The 19,213-nt window shown below is 41.1% G+C and overlaps 1 protein-coding gene and 1 long non-coding RNA gene across 4 annotated transcripts in view; one reads left to right on the forward strand and one right to left on the reverse strand.

Annotated features, from left to right (window-relative positions):
- Positions 1-19,213, reverse strand: part of LMBRD2 (LMBR1 domain containing 2) — a 62,334-nt gene that overhangs the window by 22,232 nt on the left and 20,889 nt on the right. For all 3 annotated transcript variants that reach the window (XM_043515063.1, XM_043515065.1, XM_043515064.1), the window contains exons 4-8: positions 14,190-14,285; positions 13,044-13,211; positions 11,111-11,321; positions 7,812-7,886; positions 6,842-6,955 (exon numbers count right to left, since the gene is read on the reverse strand). In XM_043515063.1, the coding sequence (XP_043370998.1) occupies positions 6,842-6,955; positions 7,812-7,886; positions 11,111-11,321; positions 13,044-13,211; positions 14,190-14,285 (664 nt within the window). The remainder of the gene's footprint in view (positions 1-6,841; positions 6,956-7,811; positions 7,887-11,110; positions 11,322-13,043; positions 13,212-14,189; positions 14,286-19,213) is intronic.
- LOC122460348 lies at positions 752-9,553 on the forward strand. The gene is made up of 4 exons (XR_006281603.1): positions 752-799; positions 4,403-4,405; positions 7,953-7,959; positions 9,478-9,553. It is a non-coding gene; the product is annotated as an uncharacterized LOC122460348 (long non-coding RNA).

A 19,213-nucleotide genomic window follows, 5' to 3' on the forward strand; every position in this document is an offset into this window, starting at 1 on the left:
CGACTTACATCGGTCGCCACTTACGCAGCTTTTCAATTGACTGCCTGTTTCGCCCTTACGACGCTCGATTTGCATAAAGTTCACTTGAAATCACTTCCTGGTTGTGTTATACTGGTATAGAGCTGGAAGGGGTCACTTCTGATTGGCTTTAAAGCAGCAGGGTACCTTGTTGCCGGGTAGGGTTGCCGCTTATTTTTGATTGACTCCCGGCCCCGGGCTCAGCCAATCAGACAGCTTGAACACTGATCGGCGGAGGCTTAGCATATGTGCCGTTCTCCCTGGCTTTCGGGGCCTGTGTTGCCGGCATTCTGAGCAGCATATGTGAGTTTATATATTTATCTGAATTCTGTTTACAAAATACAGTGTACAGTAAATACATTGATATTGCAACATTAGTCATCTACAATTCATTTAATACAAACAACTGGGTTATTGTGGTGAAAACAGCGTGTCAAGCCTTGGTTCAGGAATCAATCCCCTCTTCATACCATTGATTCCTATGGGAAAGTGGTTTCGACTTACAACGCAATTCTGAGGAACAAATTGTGTCCTAAAGTCCGAGGACTCCCTGTATTTGTCTTCTGCAACTATATGCACCCCATTACAGCAACTCAATCACATCACCACCTTCCCGAGCAATGCAGAGGCCTGGTTGACCTACTTAGGTCAATGCACTGTGAGTGTAGGTATTGCATCAACTAGCTTATGTTCTAATAAATTTGTTAGTCTCTAAGGTGCCACAAGTCCTCCTTTTCTTTTTGCGAATACAGACTAACACGGCTGCTACTCTGAAACCTGTGTTGACCCTAACAGTCCTCCAGCAGTTGTCCCACGATGCCCCTACCGCTGCAACAGTGGCCAATCCTGTCACAATTTTGAACTCCACTGCCCAAGGTTAGAGAGACCGGAAGCCACATCCCCCCCCCTTTAAAACCTCTACAATCTTTCTGAAATGCTTTTTCCTGACTGACTAGCTTGATGAGCACACCCACTAGCTCACTTTTGCAAGCATCTGACCCTGCTGGCTCCAGGCATGCATATAAACTACCAGATGCACTCCTGCCTGAAGCAGGAAAGAAGTCACAGAGCATCTCAGCATGTGAGAAGAGACTGTGCAAGCACAGCTGAGGAACAGCCAAAGAAATATATACATCTATGTGCAGATTGCACAGGGGATGCTGAAATGGGAAAGTGAAGAAACTTCAGCAGGCAAACCAGAAGGCAAGGGATGCAAACAACAAATCTGGTACTGCCACAAACCTGCTTCTTCTATGATGAAGAACATGCCATACTTGGAGGGGAGCCCACTAGCCTCCTGCCTATGACTGGATACTTTGTGGGACCCTGAGACAGAGACTCCCAAGGCACATGGTGAGGTGGAGGGATGGTGGCAGCGATGAGGAGGTGGACTGAAACCATGCAGTGAGTTATCAAACTCCACTGAACTCAAGCCAGCCCCACCTGGTGAGTGCAGGTGAGCCCTGGTAACCATGAACATGCACTATGCCTTGTAAGAATTTACCTTTTCGTTTCCCAAAAATCTCATCTCCCTTCCTCCCTTGGCTGCCCACCTGCCCTTCTTCCCCATTTAAAAATGGTGCCATCCCATCTGCAAGTATAAAGAACAAATACTGACTTTTGATTGCTTACTTGTAATATGTTAGAAAAAAAATTTATTCTCTAACATTTTACTAAAAAAGTAGCATAATAGTCTAAATACACAATCCACATCCAATCACTGTCCTGTGCTCAGAGAGGTAAAAGAACAAGGCAGAGGTGGTGTCCGCACTTCCATTCTTTAGTTTGTTGGGCTGGACAGGGGACCACATAGAATACTTCGGTTATCTGAACAAGAATGTCCCTTTTATCCTCGAGTGATCTTGATGAAACTTTCATGGAGATACTCTGGAATAGTATCCCAAACATTTCAAGGCATTGTAGTTTGTTTCTTCCCCTGCAATAGGACACTTTCCCACACCACTCTGCAATGAGTTGCGCTGCCACCATTTCAGTAAATAGGCTAGCAACGTATGGGCCTGGGCTGGCTTCAGAACACCAGTTGAAGATTGTTTCTCTGTGTATTGGTCACCTCCAGGAGGGAGATATCAGCCAAAATCACCGCTGCCTGCGAAGATATTGGCAATATTCACCACATTTTCCTTCTATTGTAATACCAGAGGCACCCAGCATCTAAAACATTCTATGCAACAATACACCCTCTTCCTTTCATGGTAGGCCAGGGCCTGCTCACTATGGATTGACCTACAGAGTGGTGCTGTAATAAGGCACTCCAAAACTACAGTGACAATTGGCATTTCTTTTTAAAAGGTATTTAGAGGAATAATGTAAGGGAATGTTGAGACTTATCTTTCCCTTTCTGTTGTGACTGTAAATCTTAAAGATACCTGCTTTAACCAAAAGCCCTCTGGTGTAGTGGCTTGAGAGGTGCTCCCTCCATGTCCGCTGGACATCTGACCTTATCAAGAGGAGAAAGAAGTGGACTAGGAGGATATGTTCTGTGAGATCCTCCAGTCCTCTACGGCTTCTGGCAATGAACAAAGGGGTTCAAAGGGGCCATACGGCCATGGTGAAGGACCAAGAATGAAGAGATCAGTTGCTTCAAGAGAGGCAAAAGGTCTGAAAGGTGTATTGAGAAGTGCACCAGGATATCAAGGGTTTGCTAAGCAACTCAGATATTGCAGAGCATTATCAACCTACATGTCCAAAGACCCCAGACTCAGCAGCCTTTCTAATCCCTGGTCACAACTCTACACACACACACACACACACACACACACACACACACACACACACACACCCCTACCTCTCTCCCCCACCCTCCACACACTTCATAACAGATTGCAACATGGTATAAACCCTTACCCCTACCACTCCATGCCAGAGGAAAAACGAGGAGAATCATAACTATACATATAAAAACGTCTGAAAACCACAAGATCAGCCACAACGCACTACATATTTCGTAACATGACAAACATTTTTAATATGTAAATGTAAACGTTTATTGTTTATTTGGATTTTTACAGTGCTGGTTACCCTGTTACAGCGTTGCTAAAATGTCTTTACCTTGTGTTTTTGCAATTTAATTTTGTTTCCTGTTTCTTTGCACATAATAAGGTTCTATTTTCGGAAACTCAATATATTTGTTAACTTCCACCAAGCATAACTGCTGCATTACAGAATTCATAATGGGAGTCAAGGAGTACTTGTGGCACCTTAGAGACTAACAAATTTATTTGAGCATAAGCTTTCATGAGCTACAGCTCACTTCATTGGATGCATTCAGAATGCCACAAGGTGCCACAAGTACTCCTTTTCTTTTTGTGAATACAGACTACCACGGCTGCTACTCTGAAACCTGTCATAATGGGAGTCAGTAACTCATCATACACACAAAGACACTCTAGTTCATAAAAGCATCACATAACACTGGTGTGGCTGACTGCTAAAATAGTCTTTTAAAGCCCCTGAGCTGACTCCATGGTTGGCACTTCTAATAGCGATTGTGTCTGGCTGTTCAAATTCAGCAGACAACCAGTCAACCTTACTCCTCCACCCTTCTGGCAGCCTTATTTCCTTTGCCTCTCAGATATCATGCAGTACACAACAACATGCAGCTATGATGATGGGTATTTTTGCCTCACTGATACCTAAGCTAGTGAATAAACAAGACCAGCAACACTTCAATCTACCAAAAGCACATTAAACAGTCATCCTGCTGAGCTAGTAGTTGAATCTTTCTTTGGTGATGTCTAGGTAGCCAGTGTATGACTTCATGAGCCAGAGCACAAGGAGTATGCTGGGTCCCCCAGAATCACTACAAGCATTTCAGTACCGCCAATGGTAATGTACTGGTCAAGAAAGAATGCCCCTTCTTACAGCTTTTGGAAAAGCCCATGCTGATATCAGTGAAGTGTCGGCAGTGATCCACTAGCACTTTCATAACAAACAGAAAGAGATGCTTTTCTATGTATCCACTAGCAAGATGAGGTGATGCCAGAACAGGGATATGTGCCCTATTGATGCAAATCCACTCTGATTTGCTGCATATTGCCAGTAGTCACAGTCCTATGCAGCAGGAAATGCTTAGTGGCCTTGCAAACTTGAATGACAACAGCCCCCACTGTGGATTTTCCAACTCCAAACTGATTGGTCACTGATGAACAGCAATCTGGCATTGCAAACCCACAGAACTTGATGGCCACTTGCTTTTCCACTGTTAATGCAGTTAACTGGTGTCCTGTACTCAAAGTCTGAAGCAAACTCAGTACACAGATCCAGGAATGTGGCCTTTCGCATCTGAAAGTTCTGCAGCCACTGCTCATCAACCACACACCACACAACAGAACCACTAACCCAGGAACCTATCCTTGCGGCAGAGCCCGTTGCCAACTCTGTCCACGTGTCTATTCAGGGGATACCATCGTAGGGCCTGGTCGCATCGGCCGCACTATCGGAGGCTCGTTCACCTGCGCATCTACCAATGTGATGTGTGCCGTCGTGTGCCGGCGATGCCCCTCTGCCATGTGCATTGGCCGGGCTGGCCAGTCTCTACGTAGAAGAGTGAATGGACACAAGTCAGACGTCGAGAATTATGGCATTCGAAGACCGGTTGGAGAGCACTTCAATCTCTCTGGTCACTCGATCACGGACCTAAGAGTGGCTATACTTCAACAAAAAAGCTTCGGAAGCGGACTCCAACGGGAGACTGCTGAATTGGAGTTGATTTGCAAACTGGATACAATTGACTTGGGCTTGAATGGAGACTGGGAATGGATGAGTCATTAAACAAAGTAAAACTATTTCCCCATGGTATTTCTCCCTCCCACCCCACCCCCCACTGTTCCTCTGATATTCTTGTTAACTGCTGGAATTAGCCTACCTGCTTGTCACCATGAAAGGTTTTCCTCCTTCCCCCCCCTGCTGTTGGTGATGGCTTATCTTAAGTGATCACTCTCCTTACAGTGTGTATGATAAACCCATTGTTTCATGTTCTGTGTGTGTGTGTGTGTGTGTGTGTGTATAAATCTCTCCTCTGTTTTTTCCACCAAATGCATCCGATGAAGTGAGCTGTAGCTCACGAAAGCTTATGCTCTAATAAATTTGTTAGTCTCTAAGGTGCCACAAGTACTCCTTTTCTTTTTGCGAATACAGACTAACACGGCTGCTACTCTGAAACCATCCCAAACCTGCATTACAATGTGGATCCCACCAATCACTGCTCGCTTCTCAGGCCCAGAAGTGGCAAACCACAGCGTGGAACTAGTCCATGAATGCCAGCAGCAACCTGGCATTTTTATTCACTGTTCCCAACATCCAGTTATTGTGATATTCCTCATCTCTTTTTCCTCATCACATCCCCACTTGTAGTAATACTCATTCAAGTTCCACAAAGGAGAATAGTGCGTCCTGTATTAGCAATGGTCATTCAAATTTTGCTGAGCTCTACAGGGTCCATGCTTCTGTCAGAGACTGAAAAGCAGCACATAGGACTGTGGGAATTTTAAAAAACAGTGCAAAAGTTATGAGATAGAACAAGCACTGAGATGGGAACTTGACCTTTAGTTCTCAGAAATCCCTGGGTAAATTGTTGCTATCCCACAAAGCACTGCAAAAATGTTTAACAAAGCATTGAACCGGATGGCGGTGCAGGGAATGCTGGGATACCCACATTTTCCATTGATGCAACCATCTGGAGTGAGAATGCACAGCGACACCAACAGCCAAGCGTACATGCACCCGAGTGATATACAAAAGCTGGCAATAGTATGCCAGTGTAACTTGTGTCAAATGAACTCTGTAACGTAGATTTGGCCTAAGAGGGACTTAGAGTACGTCTATAATGCAAATGGGAGGTGTGACTGTAGCAGATGTATGCATACCCAAGCTAGCTTTCATCTAGTTAAATCAAAGCTAGCTTGAGTAACAACAGCAGTGTAGTTGTGGCACCATGGGATAGCTACTCATGTATGGGTCCTGGGTGGAGCTCTGCTTGTGGCATGCCTACACAAGTTACAATTACACCTCCCAGTTGCAATGTAGACATATCCTCAGAAGGAGAGCAAGAAAGCTAAGCATCAGTCTGTAATCCCTGGGAAAAGGTGTGACCCTGAGAAAAGCCTAGAAAGAAGTTCTGAGTCAGGAATCCTGACTGAAAGAGGTTTAGGCCTGTTAAAGAAATTACTACTTTTGATTTTAGTTTCTCCTGCATTTGGAGAAGCAGAACTTTGTACATTCCCTGTAAACAGACAAGATTGCATTGAATAAGATTCCGACATCAATTTCTACTCCCAACTAGAACAACTTACAAGGCCCTGAACTTTGACGAGCTGCTAAAGTTAAAAAGGAGTAATAGGTACAAAGATGACTTCTGCCTATTTTTTCATGGTGTGTATTTAATTCTATTTATAAAAAGAGACATGAAAGGAGTATTTCAAAATTGAGCATTTCTTTCCCCCACCATTTTCTTTCTTTATCTCCCCAATGAGTTTCTTGTGCTTTCACTATGATTTCTGTTTGAGATTCTTCATTAGAGCACATATAGTGCTATGCCTCATCACATCTATTTAAAACATGCTACAACATATCATAGGATAAGCTATTTTTATTCCTATAGATATTCCTTTTGAATTTCATACATTAATACATGTTTTGTTCCACTTTCAGAAATAGAACAAACAGGTACAGTTTTATGAGCAGAATAAAAAAAACGAGAATTAAGGATTTCAGTTTATTTGTCAACTATTTAAGAACAAACAATGGTCTTAAATGAGTAAGTTAGCAAGAGAAGTGATGTTGCAACAGAAACTTATCGAGTTACCTGTTTGTGAAGTTTGACCAGACTTTTCTCACTTGGATAGTTGTTTTGCCTGTCATCAAAATCTTCATAGTCATCCATATTCCTACCCATTCTCTCCTGATATTCAGTAGGACACTGGTAGGAAAAGGAAAATAACTGAAATACTTCATTTTTGGAAGCAGAGCATACAGTAGGATATGGTCTTTTATTGAAGTCTTAAAATTTTTTTTTTTTTGGACAGTAGATGCAACTGAAATGCATTTCACTTAAAATATTCAATTTCTTTCCCCTCCGATACTGCAAAGGATTCACTTATAAAAGTGGATCTGCATTTCCCTGTATGTAAATGATCACGTTCGAAGAATATATATATAAAAAAGACATATCTTGTTAAAGAAAAATGTATTTTATTCAAGTTTGTATGAATAAATTCAGAATAGGATACAGCAGAAAGAATATTTATTTTTCAGTTATCCTTTACAATGTAATTTTAGTGCTAGATATGGAAAAAACTATACATCAGCCACCAAAGAATAGCTCAAACTAAATTTATAGAAGACAAGCAATTATATACACCATACTACACAGATGTGATTGCATTGAGAGGTTGACTCTCATAACAAGAAATTATAACTCAAGTGTTAGGTCAGCAGATCATCAAGATAAAAATCTTTTTTAAAAGTTACATTATGTTCAAAAATGCTCTGTGCTTGCTTTCCATATTCTAGAAAAAGTCCTAATACTATAAACAGAATCCCAATTTAATAATTTCACATTTCGTAACAACATAATTAGGACAGTTGGTATTCAACTGAGCTTTTAAGAATAACAGCTTTCAAAAGGTTTTCATTTATTGAAACAAAATAAACCACGAGAAAAGAAATTCTAACATTGGACAAGAGTCTTAAAAGGTCTAAAAAGTCAGATTTTGATGTGTTCAGGAACTTATGAAAGAGCAAGAATCTCTAAAACTGTAGAATTCATTAATTACCTTTTTCAATATTGTATCAACGCATTTTCTCAAAGGGTGATTATACTTGATACCCTCATTCACTTTACGAACTTCCTGTTTAAAACAAAAAAACAACCCAGAAACATTACATGTCAATGCAGTGTATGAAGTGGCTAAAAGCTTTTAAGTGGAAATCTTATCAAGACGTCCTTGCCAACCCAAATGATTCTTCAAAAATTTTGAAACTTCTTACCAATGAATGTTGCTGAGCTTTATTACGCAAATCAACAATATAAAATAATTTCACAATATTCCCTATAGTATAGGAAAGTAAATCAGAAAAACTCTTGGCATCAAATAGACCTACAAATGCTATTGTGTCTGTGTGCGCATACAAAACAGAAACTGATGGTCTGTTTTTAATCAGGCACATTGAGGGGAAAATGCTTTTTGTTTTAATTTGGGGATGGGAAATAAGTTTTATTTTTGCCTGATTTTGTCATCTATTGTTTAATACTAGTATGTGACTCAATGTGAGTGGGTTATAAGGCATGCAAAATGAGCCAGCGTGCACTGCTAGTGGCTTTAGATATTTGTTGTGGTGACTCATGTGGGAAGTAAACTTGGAAGTGGCAGAAAGTGACTCATCCCAGAGTCCTTCAGAGAATCCCCTTTTTGCCATTAAGGATTTTTTGAATATCCTGCAATCCTTCTGCCTAGGTATTGCCCTCTCACCTCTGGTTGCCACATTTCAAAGAATGTTTGACAAGCATCAATAATAGCTGATTTCAGAGTAGCAGCCGTGTTAGTCTGTATTCGCAAAAAGAAAAGGAGTACTTGTGGCACTTTAGAGACTAACAAATTTATTAGAGCATAAGCTTTCGTGAGCTACAGCTCGCTTCTGAGCTGTAGCTCACGAAAGCTTATGCTCTAATAAATTTGTTAGTCTCTAAAGTGCCACAAATAATAGCTGATTATATGGAAAATGCTGCTTATCACACAGGCAAGTTTTGTCACAGCTGTTTCCAGTTAAGAACTCAGTGATGCACCAGGCTTGGACAGGTCAAAGAGATGGGGAAGAATCATGCATCTTCCTCCATCTGCTTGGTAATGCACGAGATAACTATTTTATGAGAGTTTACTCAAGGATCTGGGTGTTTTCTGTGCTCCTACAGGAAGACAGAAATCTACAGTTCTTCTGGTGTACCAGTGACAAGTTTATCTGGATATCTACAGTGGAATTCTCTGAGCTGGTTGGTGTCAGCATTGTTTGAGCTCTCAGGTATTATTGCCCTTGAGAATTTCACCAATGTCAAGGAATGTATTATATCATTTGACTCACAGATATCCAAAGCATAGCGCATTCAACTTCAGAATAAGTTCATAACATTTCAAACCTTAAAATCACAACAAGCTTTCAGACATTTTAGCACTGGTTTTACTTTCTACAACTAATGATGCCCTCCCTGAGTGTTGTAGTTCTTGTGGGTTGCAGATATTGGACCTAAAAATCTGCCAGCAATCCCTCCCAGCCAGGACTGCCTTTCAGGCAATGAACTATGATTGAATATAGGAAGTTCTAAAGGCTCAGAAAGCGTAATTTTCAGTTCATAAATCTGCAAAATTGTCAGCATCTCTATCATCAAAACAGCCCCAGAATAAGGAGATGAAGTTTCTGCTGCCATTTTATCACACCCTGCATTAGGATATAGATATTCAGGCCTATCTGCAAAGGCCTGTACTTTAAGAATTTAAGTGCATTCTTATCACTTAGCTAGTTATAGAAGTATAAAAGAAAGAATCAAAAAATCACTGTCTGCCGGTGTAAGGGCCTTCTCTTACTGTGACAGTCCGAGGCCCTGTTCTTAGGCTAAGGCCTCTGGCTAAGCAGCAGAGGCAGCCATAAGCTGGGAAGGGAACGGTCACATCCTCATATTCAAACTAGTCACATTGAAATAAGGTGCTATTGGGCTGTTAGGAATACAATCCTGTCCTGATAATGCCTATCGCCTCCAGAGAAAGGGAAGAGCCTAGAAGATTTAAAGAAAACTTAGTTTGATAGCATCCTGTCTGGCAAGAACTCATTTATCAATAGCTGGGATGTGAAATCTTCATTTTTTGTTGTTCTATCACTGTAATCCCCATTTCCCTATTGTTTGTCTGTATAATCTATGTTTGGTTCTGTGATTGTTTCTGTCTGCTGTATAATTAATTTTGTTGGGTGTAAACTAATTAAGGTGGTGGGATATAATTGGTTAGATAATCATGTTACAATATGTTAGGATTGGTTAGTTAAATTTCAGTGAAATGATTGGTTAAGGTATGGTTAAGCAGAACAAAGGTTTACTATATAGTCTGCAGTCAAGCAGGAAGTAAGTGGGGGAATGGGAACAGGGAATGGGGGTGGGAAATTGGAATCATGTTTTGCTAATGGGTGGGGAATGGGAACAGGGACACAGGCAAGGCTCTGTGGTGTCAGAGCTGGGAACGGGGACGCTGAGGAAGGAAACTGGAATCATGCTTGCTGGAAGTTCACAATAAACATCCCATTGTTTGCACCTTCAGACTTCGGGTATTGTTGCTCTCTGTTCATGCGAGAAGGACCAGGGAAGTAAGTGGGTGAAGGAATATGCCCCCTAACACCTTGTATATATGTAGGAAGAGTTACCATACCATACAAATCCCCACAAGTGTCAAATGCATAATTTTATGGTCATGTGCACTAGAACAGGACAGTTAATATTTGTTGTTGAATTTCTTTGATTCACACTTTGTTCTTAATAGAAGATTTGATTCTATTGCTCACTGGCAAATCATAGGAATGAAGAATAATGGTAGTGCATTTTTCAAGAGAATCTCTTTGGAAAACAAATATACCTTCTGTTCACTCGTCAAAAAGAAGTATTATTATTACAAGATAGATTGTTAAGAATGAAAGTTTTTAAGTAGTGCACAGAAGTGTTAACAGTGTAAGCTGCATGAGCATTAATGGGGTCTGTGCACTAAATCTTTATGCATGTACCCCTTATTGATCAGCACTGTTCCAAGAGTCAACACCTGATGATTGCTGTTCTCGTTGCTGACACACCAAATCAGATTACCACCATGTAGCAGTTTGTAAGCTCTTCAGAACAGATACTGGTTTTTACTTCTGATTTTATACAACAACAAGCACCCTGACTGCGACCTCTGGCTACTTCCATAATTTCATTACAGTAACTTTCTAAAGTAGGCTCATGTTACTTAAGATGTTCCTCCTTTTGAGGAAATGTGGAATTGAAGATGAATAATTAAACCCTCCCCACTTTATATTTCTTAATTAAAATTAGCTTGTTCACCTCCATAATATCTTCCAAGTTCTCCTCTGCATCTGCTTTTTCAGTCATCAGTTTGGCAACCTTGAAATAAGTCTTCATGAGAAGGTATCCCTTTTTTGCTCCATTCCAGTGAGAGCGTGGAATTTCTACCAAACCATACCCCAGCAACAACACAAGAAGGAAAAGACCCCATGTGTTGGCAGCTGCTATCCCAATTGTCTGAAGCTGGTTCCTAAAACAGAAGAGGGACCGCCAGTAAGTAATTACGTTTTCACATACACAGAACCAAGATTAGTTTCCTATCTACAACTCTGTCACACTTGAAACTGCTGGCATTGTCTGTATCTTCCAAGTCTTTGAAACAAGCCAGAGGTTTCTCTTGCAGATTGGCCACCTCCCATGCTGAAGCATTGAAAGGGTTGAGTATCCAACACCAGCCTAGAGCAGTCTCCAGCTATCCTTAACATGCTGCCCCAGAAGATCTTCTTGTCTATCATACAGAGACTAAACTGGGGAGAAAAGGAGAAGATGACAAAGATATCCTGAAACGAGAGACTCCAGAAAAAGCCACCAAGAAGCCTCTTCCTTAAACGAGCAACGTGAGTGCTGTTCACCAGGTGCATCAATACAGAGTGCTGAGAGGCAGACTATACTGGGGAAAAACAACAACATACAAGAGTCACCTTTTCCTGCCTCTGAAGCTTAAGGGGCGGGGGCTGCAAGGGGAAAGAATAAATCAGAAAATCCAGCAGCAAAGTTGCTGGAACAATAGACTACCATGCCAGAGATGACGGTAGAGGTTTATATTAATTTGTACTATTTTCCATATATTCAAGTGTCTTTTTGAATGCTAGCAAGTTTCTTTGTAAATACTACATTCCAGGATTTGAAAAGACGTTTATTGATTGAAGTCTTCCATTTCAAAGTTAACTGCAGATAAAGGCCCAGATCAAAAATTTAAATGTGATCCCAGAAATATTTAAAACAGACAATACTACCACAAGCCTTTCTAAAAAAACCTGACCAATAATAGTTTTTCCAGAAATGCCATCTGAAAAGCAAGTGCTAGAGAGAAAATATTGGAAATCAGACTAAACCATACACAAAATTACACACACACACACACACACACACACACACACACACCCCCCCACCCACCCCCTGAAAAAAAAAAATCAATAGAAATAGTAGTATATTCAGGGAAAGTCTGGAGCAGAGGTGGGCAAACTACAGCCCGTGGGCCACATCCAGCCTGCGGGACCGTCGTGCCTGGCCCCTGGCCTGGGAGGCTGGCCCCTGGCCCCTCCCCAGCTGTTCCCCCTCCCCTGCAGCTTTACCTTGCCATGCCACCGGCGCAATGCTCTGGGCAGCGTGGCTGCAGAGCCCGGCCTGACCTGATGCTCTGTGCTTTGTGGTGCGGCTGCCTGTCCTGGTGCAATCACGCTGCCAGCCACCAGTGCTCCAGGCAGTGCAGTAAGGGAGTAGGGAGTGGTGGTGGTTGGATAGAGGGCAGGGGAGTTCAGGGGGTGGCCAGGCGCCGGGGGGTGTGGATAGGGATTGGGGCAGTCAGAGGGTGGGGAACAGGGGGGCTGAATGGGGGCAGGGTCCTGAGGGGCAGTCAGGAAGGTGGGGGGAGTTGGATAGGGCGGTGGGGGGCAGTCAGGGCGGGAGTTCTGGGGGTGGTCAAGGAGCATGGGGGGGGGTGGATGGGGGTAGGGGCTGGGCCATGCCTGGCTGTTTGGGGAGGCACAGCCTCCCCTAATTGGCCCTCCATACAATTTCAGAAACCTGATGCGGCCCTCAAGCCAAAAAGTTTGCCCACCCCTGGTCTAGAGCAAATCCGAATTCTAGGATAGATTAGTACTGCCCAGCTTCTCCATTGCAGAGATATTGTGAGAAATACAAACACATTTTAAAAAACAAAGACAAATACTTACAATAGTATTACTCTTACCATTGTAGATTGAAATTTGGATTTACAGCCACATATATTAAAAATGCTCCAAAAATCAGCAAGTAAGTGCCATAATAGATTGCATTCTCAATCAATGCAGTTTTAATCTTTCCAGTAATGGAGAACCCTCCTGATCTAGCATAGGACTGCATGAAAGGCAAGAGTATCCTAGAACCAAACAAAAATACATTAATGATGTAAGATTTTTCCATCTTACCCTATCTGCCAGTTTTCACTTGCAAAGTTCTCCTAGCAAAACCTGTTACCTATTACATTTGTGTTCTCTTTAGATACATCTAGTTGACAATAAACCTTGAAATAACTTGTGTTTAGATTAATATTTATAGACAGCTTTAGTATGAAAAACCACCACTTATAAGAGCACTACAGGCTTTGCTCCTCTTGGTCACATTAATACACTAACCAATATATCTAAAACAAGGCATACACATATTGTTTTCCCTCTAAACATGTTTGTCGCAGCTACTGCAGGCATGTGCCTTCTCTTATGTAGCTCTCAAATTCCCCTAAGTCCTTTTTATAGCCTCTCATAATGAGGAAATGTAGGATTTGTTCTTACACACATTTCTTGGAAGAATTCACATTCAAAAAAGAGAGCACTGCTGAACAGAGAGACCTTGTAACATTTTGCCATAATGGTTTTGTTTGTTTGTTTTGTTCTGTGCTAAGATTATCTCTCTGATTCAGAATATTAAACATAGATTGTGGGGCTTGCTCCCCCAAGAGTATACAGAGCAATAGCAGCAGAGAACGAAAGAACATTTTTATGAGCTTCATAGTGGCCAGCGTAAGGAACATTCAGTCTGCTAAACCAAAACTCTTTAATTTTGGATTTAGTTAAGTATATTTGTCTTGTATTAAGTTTTACTGTCAGTGCTTGGGTTTTTAATTGGATTTGTTCCTCATTAAATCCTCATTAGTTAATGGGAGTTAAACATGTTCAAATGCTTTACTGAAACTATGTTAAAAGGTATTTGATTTCAAAACAATTTTCTTCTGCCAGACCATCAGATGACCATGTAAAAATCTCTCAGAATGAAATCTGAAAAGGTATTTTGTAAATACTAGCAACTTTTATTTTCAGAATATATATTGTGGTCTTTGCCATCTATTTGCCTCACTTACCAGGTTAAGAACTGTGATGTCCAGTATACTACACGCCAGAAGATTGGCATAATTCCATTGGGAATATAACTCCATGGTTTGAAACACTTATGTTTTCTGTAAAAAGGTTAGAGAGCCACATGTTAATTGTAAAATCTAAATATCAAAATATTCATCACTTCTACCCAGAAACTATTTTCAGTCTTGCCACTGCAGAAAACTGTTTTAATTAAATGTTTTTGCATGACTAACATGTTTCATAAGAGATTTAGTTTATAGCCCACTTAAAAATTATGCTGATAAATACTGGCACCACAAAGAGCACATATCTGGACATGACGACAATTTCTCTTAAGGGGAAGAAAGGGGGGAAAAAAAAAAAAAAAAAAAAAAAAAAAAAGGGTAGTCCCAACTGGCATTCTATCAGAGATTCTCCAGAAGTCAACTAGTAAGGCAATTTTTTTGGTTGCGTTCAGTAAATCATGTTCATATTTTTCTTACGTAGAATGTTTCTTTTTTCAGAGAACAAGATCTTAGAAAAGGAAGAGCCAAAGTGAAAAAAAGTAAATGGTTGTTTTCCCTTCTACGTATTCTGTAATTATTTCTGGGGAGTGAGATTTTCAAAAACACCTAAAGGAGTGGGTGCCTAACTCCCATTAACTTTCAATGGAAGTTGGGTGCATAACTTCCTTAGAAGCTTTTGAAAATACTACCCAGAGCAGTCATTACTAACAGTGCAGTTACCTAAGCATTTCCATTATAACTCAGTTTGAGAGTCAGTCATCTTTACAAAAAACAAACAAACAAACAAACAAAAAAAAAAAACTTTCATTCAATGGGCCGATACTTTCCAAATCTAGTCTTTGCCTGAGAAAGCTGGAAAGTTTGAGCAAAACCACTCAAACTGCTGAGTACAAGAAGTGTGAAAAACAAATGCTTTTGATCACCAGCACATTCCTCACTACAGAATAACTTTATCTGCTTGTGTATCAAAGCAGTAGGAACAGAAGGGATAAGAAAGTTACATTGTTTGACAGAGATACCAGTTATTGAGAAGTGTTTTGGAGTGTTCCAGTGAAAAGTTGGTTTTGATTTGCCTGAGTTATTAGCAATTTGCACATGTAGAATAGTTTAATCAGAGATATTTTTAATGATCTGCCTATGTCCCAAACTAAGGTAGGCTGCATGACTAACATGACTGCAGACTAAAAAAAAAGTTTTATTTAGTTAATGTCTTTGTTTTGCTCCAAAAGAATTTGAAGAAAAGCTAGCTGAAGACTAAAAAAAAAAAATTGCTGTTACTTTTTGAAAGTATATCAGAATCAGGAAGCCTGCTAAACAACCAGTGGGGCCACTGGATAATTGAGATACTAAAGGAACACTCAACGATGATAAGGCCATTGAGGAGGAACCAAATGGATTCTTTGCATTAGTCTTCATGGCTGAGAATAAGAGGGAGATTCCCAAACCTAAGCCATTCTTTTTAGGTGACAAATCTGAGGAGCAATCCCAGATTGAGGTATCATTAGAGGAGCTTTTGTAACAAATTGATAAATTAAACAGTAATAAGTCACCAGGACCAGATGGTATTCACCCAAGAGTTCTGAAGGAACTCAAATGTGAAATTGCAGAAATACTAACAACGGTATGTAACTTATCATTTAAATCAGCTTCTGTACCAGATGACTTGAGGATAGCTAATGTGATGCCAATTTTTTAAAAAGGTTCCATAGGCGATCCTAGCAATTACAGGCCAGTTAGCTTAACTTCAGTACCAGGCAAATTGATTGAATCTATAGTAAACAGAATGATCAGACATATAGATGAACATGATTTGTTGGGGAAGAGTCAACAGGTTTTCTGTAAAGGGAAATCATGCCTCACCAATCTACTAGAATTTTTTGAGGGGGTCAACAAGCATATGGACAAGGGTGATACAGTGGATATAGTGTTTAGATTTTCAGAAAGCCTTTGACAAGATCCCTCACCAAAGGCTCTTAAGCAAAGTAAGCTGTCATGGGATAAGATGGAAGGTCCTCTCAGGGATCGGTAACTGATTAAAAGACAAAAAGAAAAGCAGTACTTGTGGCACCTTAGAGACTAACAAATTTATTAGAGCATAAGCTTTCGTGAGCTAAAGCTCACTTCATCGGATGCATTTGGTGGAAAAAAACAGAGGAGAGATTTATATACGCACACAGAGAACATGAAACAATGGGTTTATCATACACACTGTAAGGAGAGTGATCACTTAAGATGAGCCATCACCAGCAGCAGGGGGGGAAAAAGGAGGAAAACCCTTCATGGTGACAAGCAAGGTAGGCTAATTCCAGCAGTTAACAAGAATATCAGAGGAACAGTGGGGGGTGGGGTGGGGGGGAGAAATACCATGGGGAAAATATAGTTTTACTTTGTGTAAAGACTCATCCATTCCCATTCTCTATTCAAGCCTAAGTTAATTGTATCCAGTTTGCAAATTAATTCCAATTCAGCAGTCTCTCGTTGGAGTCTGTTTTTGAAGCTTTTTTGTTGAAGGATAGCCACTCTTAGGTCTGTAATCGAGTGACCAGAGAGATTGAAGCGTTCTCCAACTGGTTTTTGAATGTTATAATTCTTGACGTCTGATTTGTGTCCATTCATTCTTTTACGTAGAGACTGTCCAGTTTGGCCAATGTACATGGCAGAGGGGCATTGCTGGCACATGATGGCATATATCACATTGGTAGATGCGCAGGTGAACGAGCCTCTGACAGTGTGGCTGATGTGATTAGGCCCTATGATGGTATCCCCTGAATAGATATGTGGACAGAGTTGGCAACAGGCTTTGTTGTAAGGATAGGTTCCTGGGTTAGTGGTTCTGTTGTGTGGTTGCTGGTGAGTATTTGCTTCAGATTGGGGGGCTGTCTGTAAACAAGGACTGGCCTGTCTCCCAAGATCTGTGAGAGTGATGGGTCGTCCTTCAGGATAGGTTGTAGATCCTTGATGATGCGTTGGAGAGGTTTTAGTTGGGGGCGGAAGGTGATGGCTAGTGGCGTTCTGTTATTTTCTTTGTTGGGCCTGTCCTGTAGTAGGTGACTTCTGGGTACTCTTCTGGCTCTGTCAATCTGTTTCTTCACTTCAGCAGGTGGGTATTGTAGTTGTAGGAATGCATGATAGAGATCTTGTAGGTGTTTGTCTCTGTCTGAGGGGTTGGAGAAAATGCGGTTATATCGTAGAGCTTGGCTGTAGACAATGGATCGAGTGGTATGATCTGGATGAAAGCTAGAGGCATGTAGGTAGGAATAGCGGTCAGTAGGTTTCCGATATAGCGTGGTGTTTATGTGACCATCGCTTATTAGCACCGTAGTGTCCAGGAAGTGGATCTCTTGTGTGGACTGGTCCAGGCTGAGGTTGATGGTGGGATGGAAATTGTTGAAATCATGGTGGAATTCCTCAAGAGCTTCTTTTCCATGGGTCCAGATGTTGAAGATGTCATCAATGTAGCGCAAGTAGAGTAGGGGCATTAGGGGATGAGAGCTGAGGAAGCGTTGTTCTAAGTCAGCCATAAAAATGTTGGCATACTGTGGGGCCATGCGGGTACCCATCGCAGTGCCGCTGATTTGAAGGTATACGGTGTCCCCAAATGTGAAATTTTACACAAAGTAAAACTATTTCCCCATGTTATTTCTCCCCCCCACCCCACCCCCCACTGTTCCTCTGATATTCTTGTGAACTGCTGGAATTAGCCTACCTTGCTTGTCACCATGAAAGGTTTTCCTCCTTTCCCCCCCTGCTGCTGGTGATGGCTTATCTTAAGTGATCACTCTCCTTACAGTGTGTATGATAAACCCATTGTTTCATGTTCTCTGTGTTGTATATAAATCTCTCCTCTGTTTTTTCCACCAAATGCATCCGATGAAGTGAGCTTTAGCTCACGAAAGCTTATGCTCTAATAAATTTGTTAGTCTCTAAGGTGCCACAAGTACTGCTTTTCTTTTTGCGAATACAGACTAACACGGCTGCTACTCTGAAACCTGATTAAAAGACAGTAAACAAAGGGTAGGAATAAATGGCCAGTTTTCAGAATGGAGAGTGGTAAATAGTGGTGTCCCCCATGGGTTTATACTGGGATCAGTACTCTTGAATATATTCAGAAATTATCTGGAAAAAAGGGGTAAACAGTTGGTGGCAAAATTTGCAGATGATACCAAACTACTCAAGACAGTTAAGTCCAATGCCGACTGCAAACAGTTCCAAAGGGACCTCACAAAACTGGGTGACTGGGCAACAAAATGGCAGATGAAATTCAGTGTTGATAAATGAAAAGTAAAGTAATGCACACTGGAAAACAGAATCCCAATTATACATATAAAATTATGAGGGTCTAAATTAGCTGTTACCACTCAAGAAAGATCTTGGAGTCATTGTGGATAGTTCTCTGAAAACATCCACTCAATGTGCAGCGGCAGTCACAAAAGCTAACATAATGTTGGGAATCATTAGGAAAGGGATAGATAAGACGACAGAAAATATCATATGGCCGCTATATACATCCATGCTATGCTCACATCTTGGAATACTGCTTGCAGGTCTGGCCGCCCCATCTGAAGAGAGATATACTGGAATTGGAAAAGGTACAGAAAAGGGCAAGAAAAATGTTTAAGGGTAGGGTACAGCTTCTATATGAATAGAGTTTAATAAGACTTGGACTTTTTGGCTTGGAAAAGAGACAGCTAAGGGGGGATATGATTGAGATCTATAAAATCATGACTGGTGTGGAGAAATAAGGAAGTGTTATTTACTCCTTCTCAAAACACAAGAACTAGGGGTCACCAAATGAAATAAATAGGAAGCAGCTGGTTTAAAAATAAACAAATGGAAGCATTTATCCACACAATGCCCAGTCAACCTGTGGAACTCTTTGCCAGAAGATGTTGTGAGAGCAAAGACTATAACACGGTTCAAAAAAGAACTAGATAAGTTCATGGATGCTAGGTCCATCAATGGCTATTAGCCAGGATAGGCAGGGATGCAAAACCGTGCTCTAAAGCGTCCCTAGTCTCTGT

Source organism: Dermochelys coriacea, chromosome 5, assembly GCF_009764565.3.
Source record: "Dermochelys coriacea isolate rDerCor1 chromosome 5, rDerCor1.pri.v4, whole genome shotgun sequence".
NCBI classification, from domain to species: Eukaryota; Metazoa; Chordata; order Testudines; family Dermochelyidae; genus Dermochelys; species Dermochelys coriacea.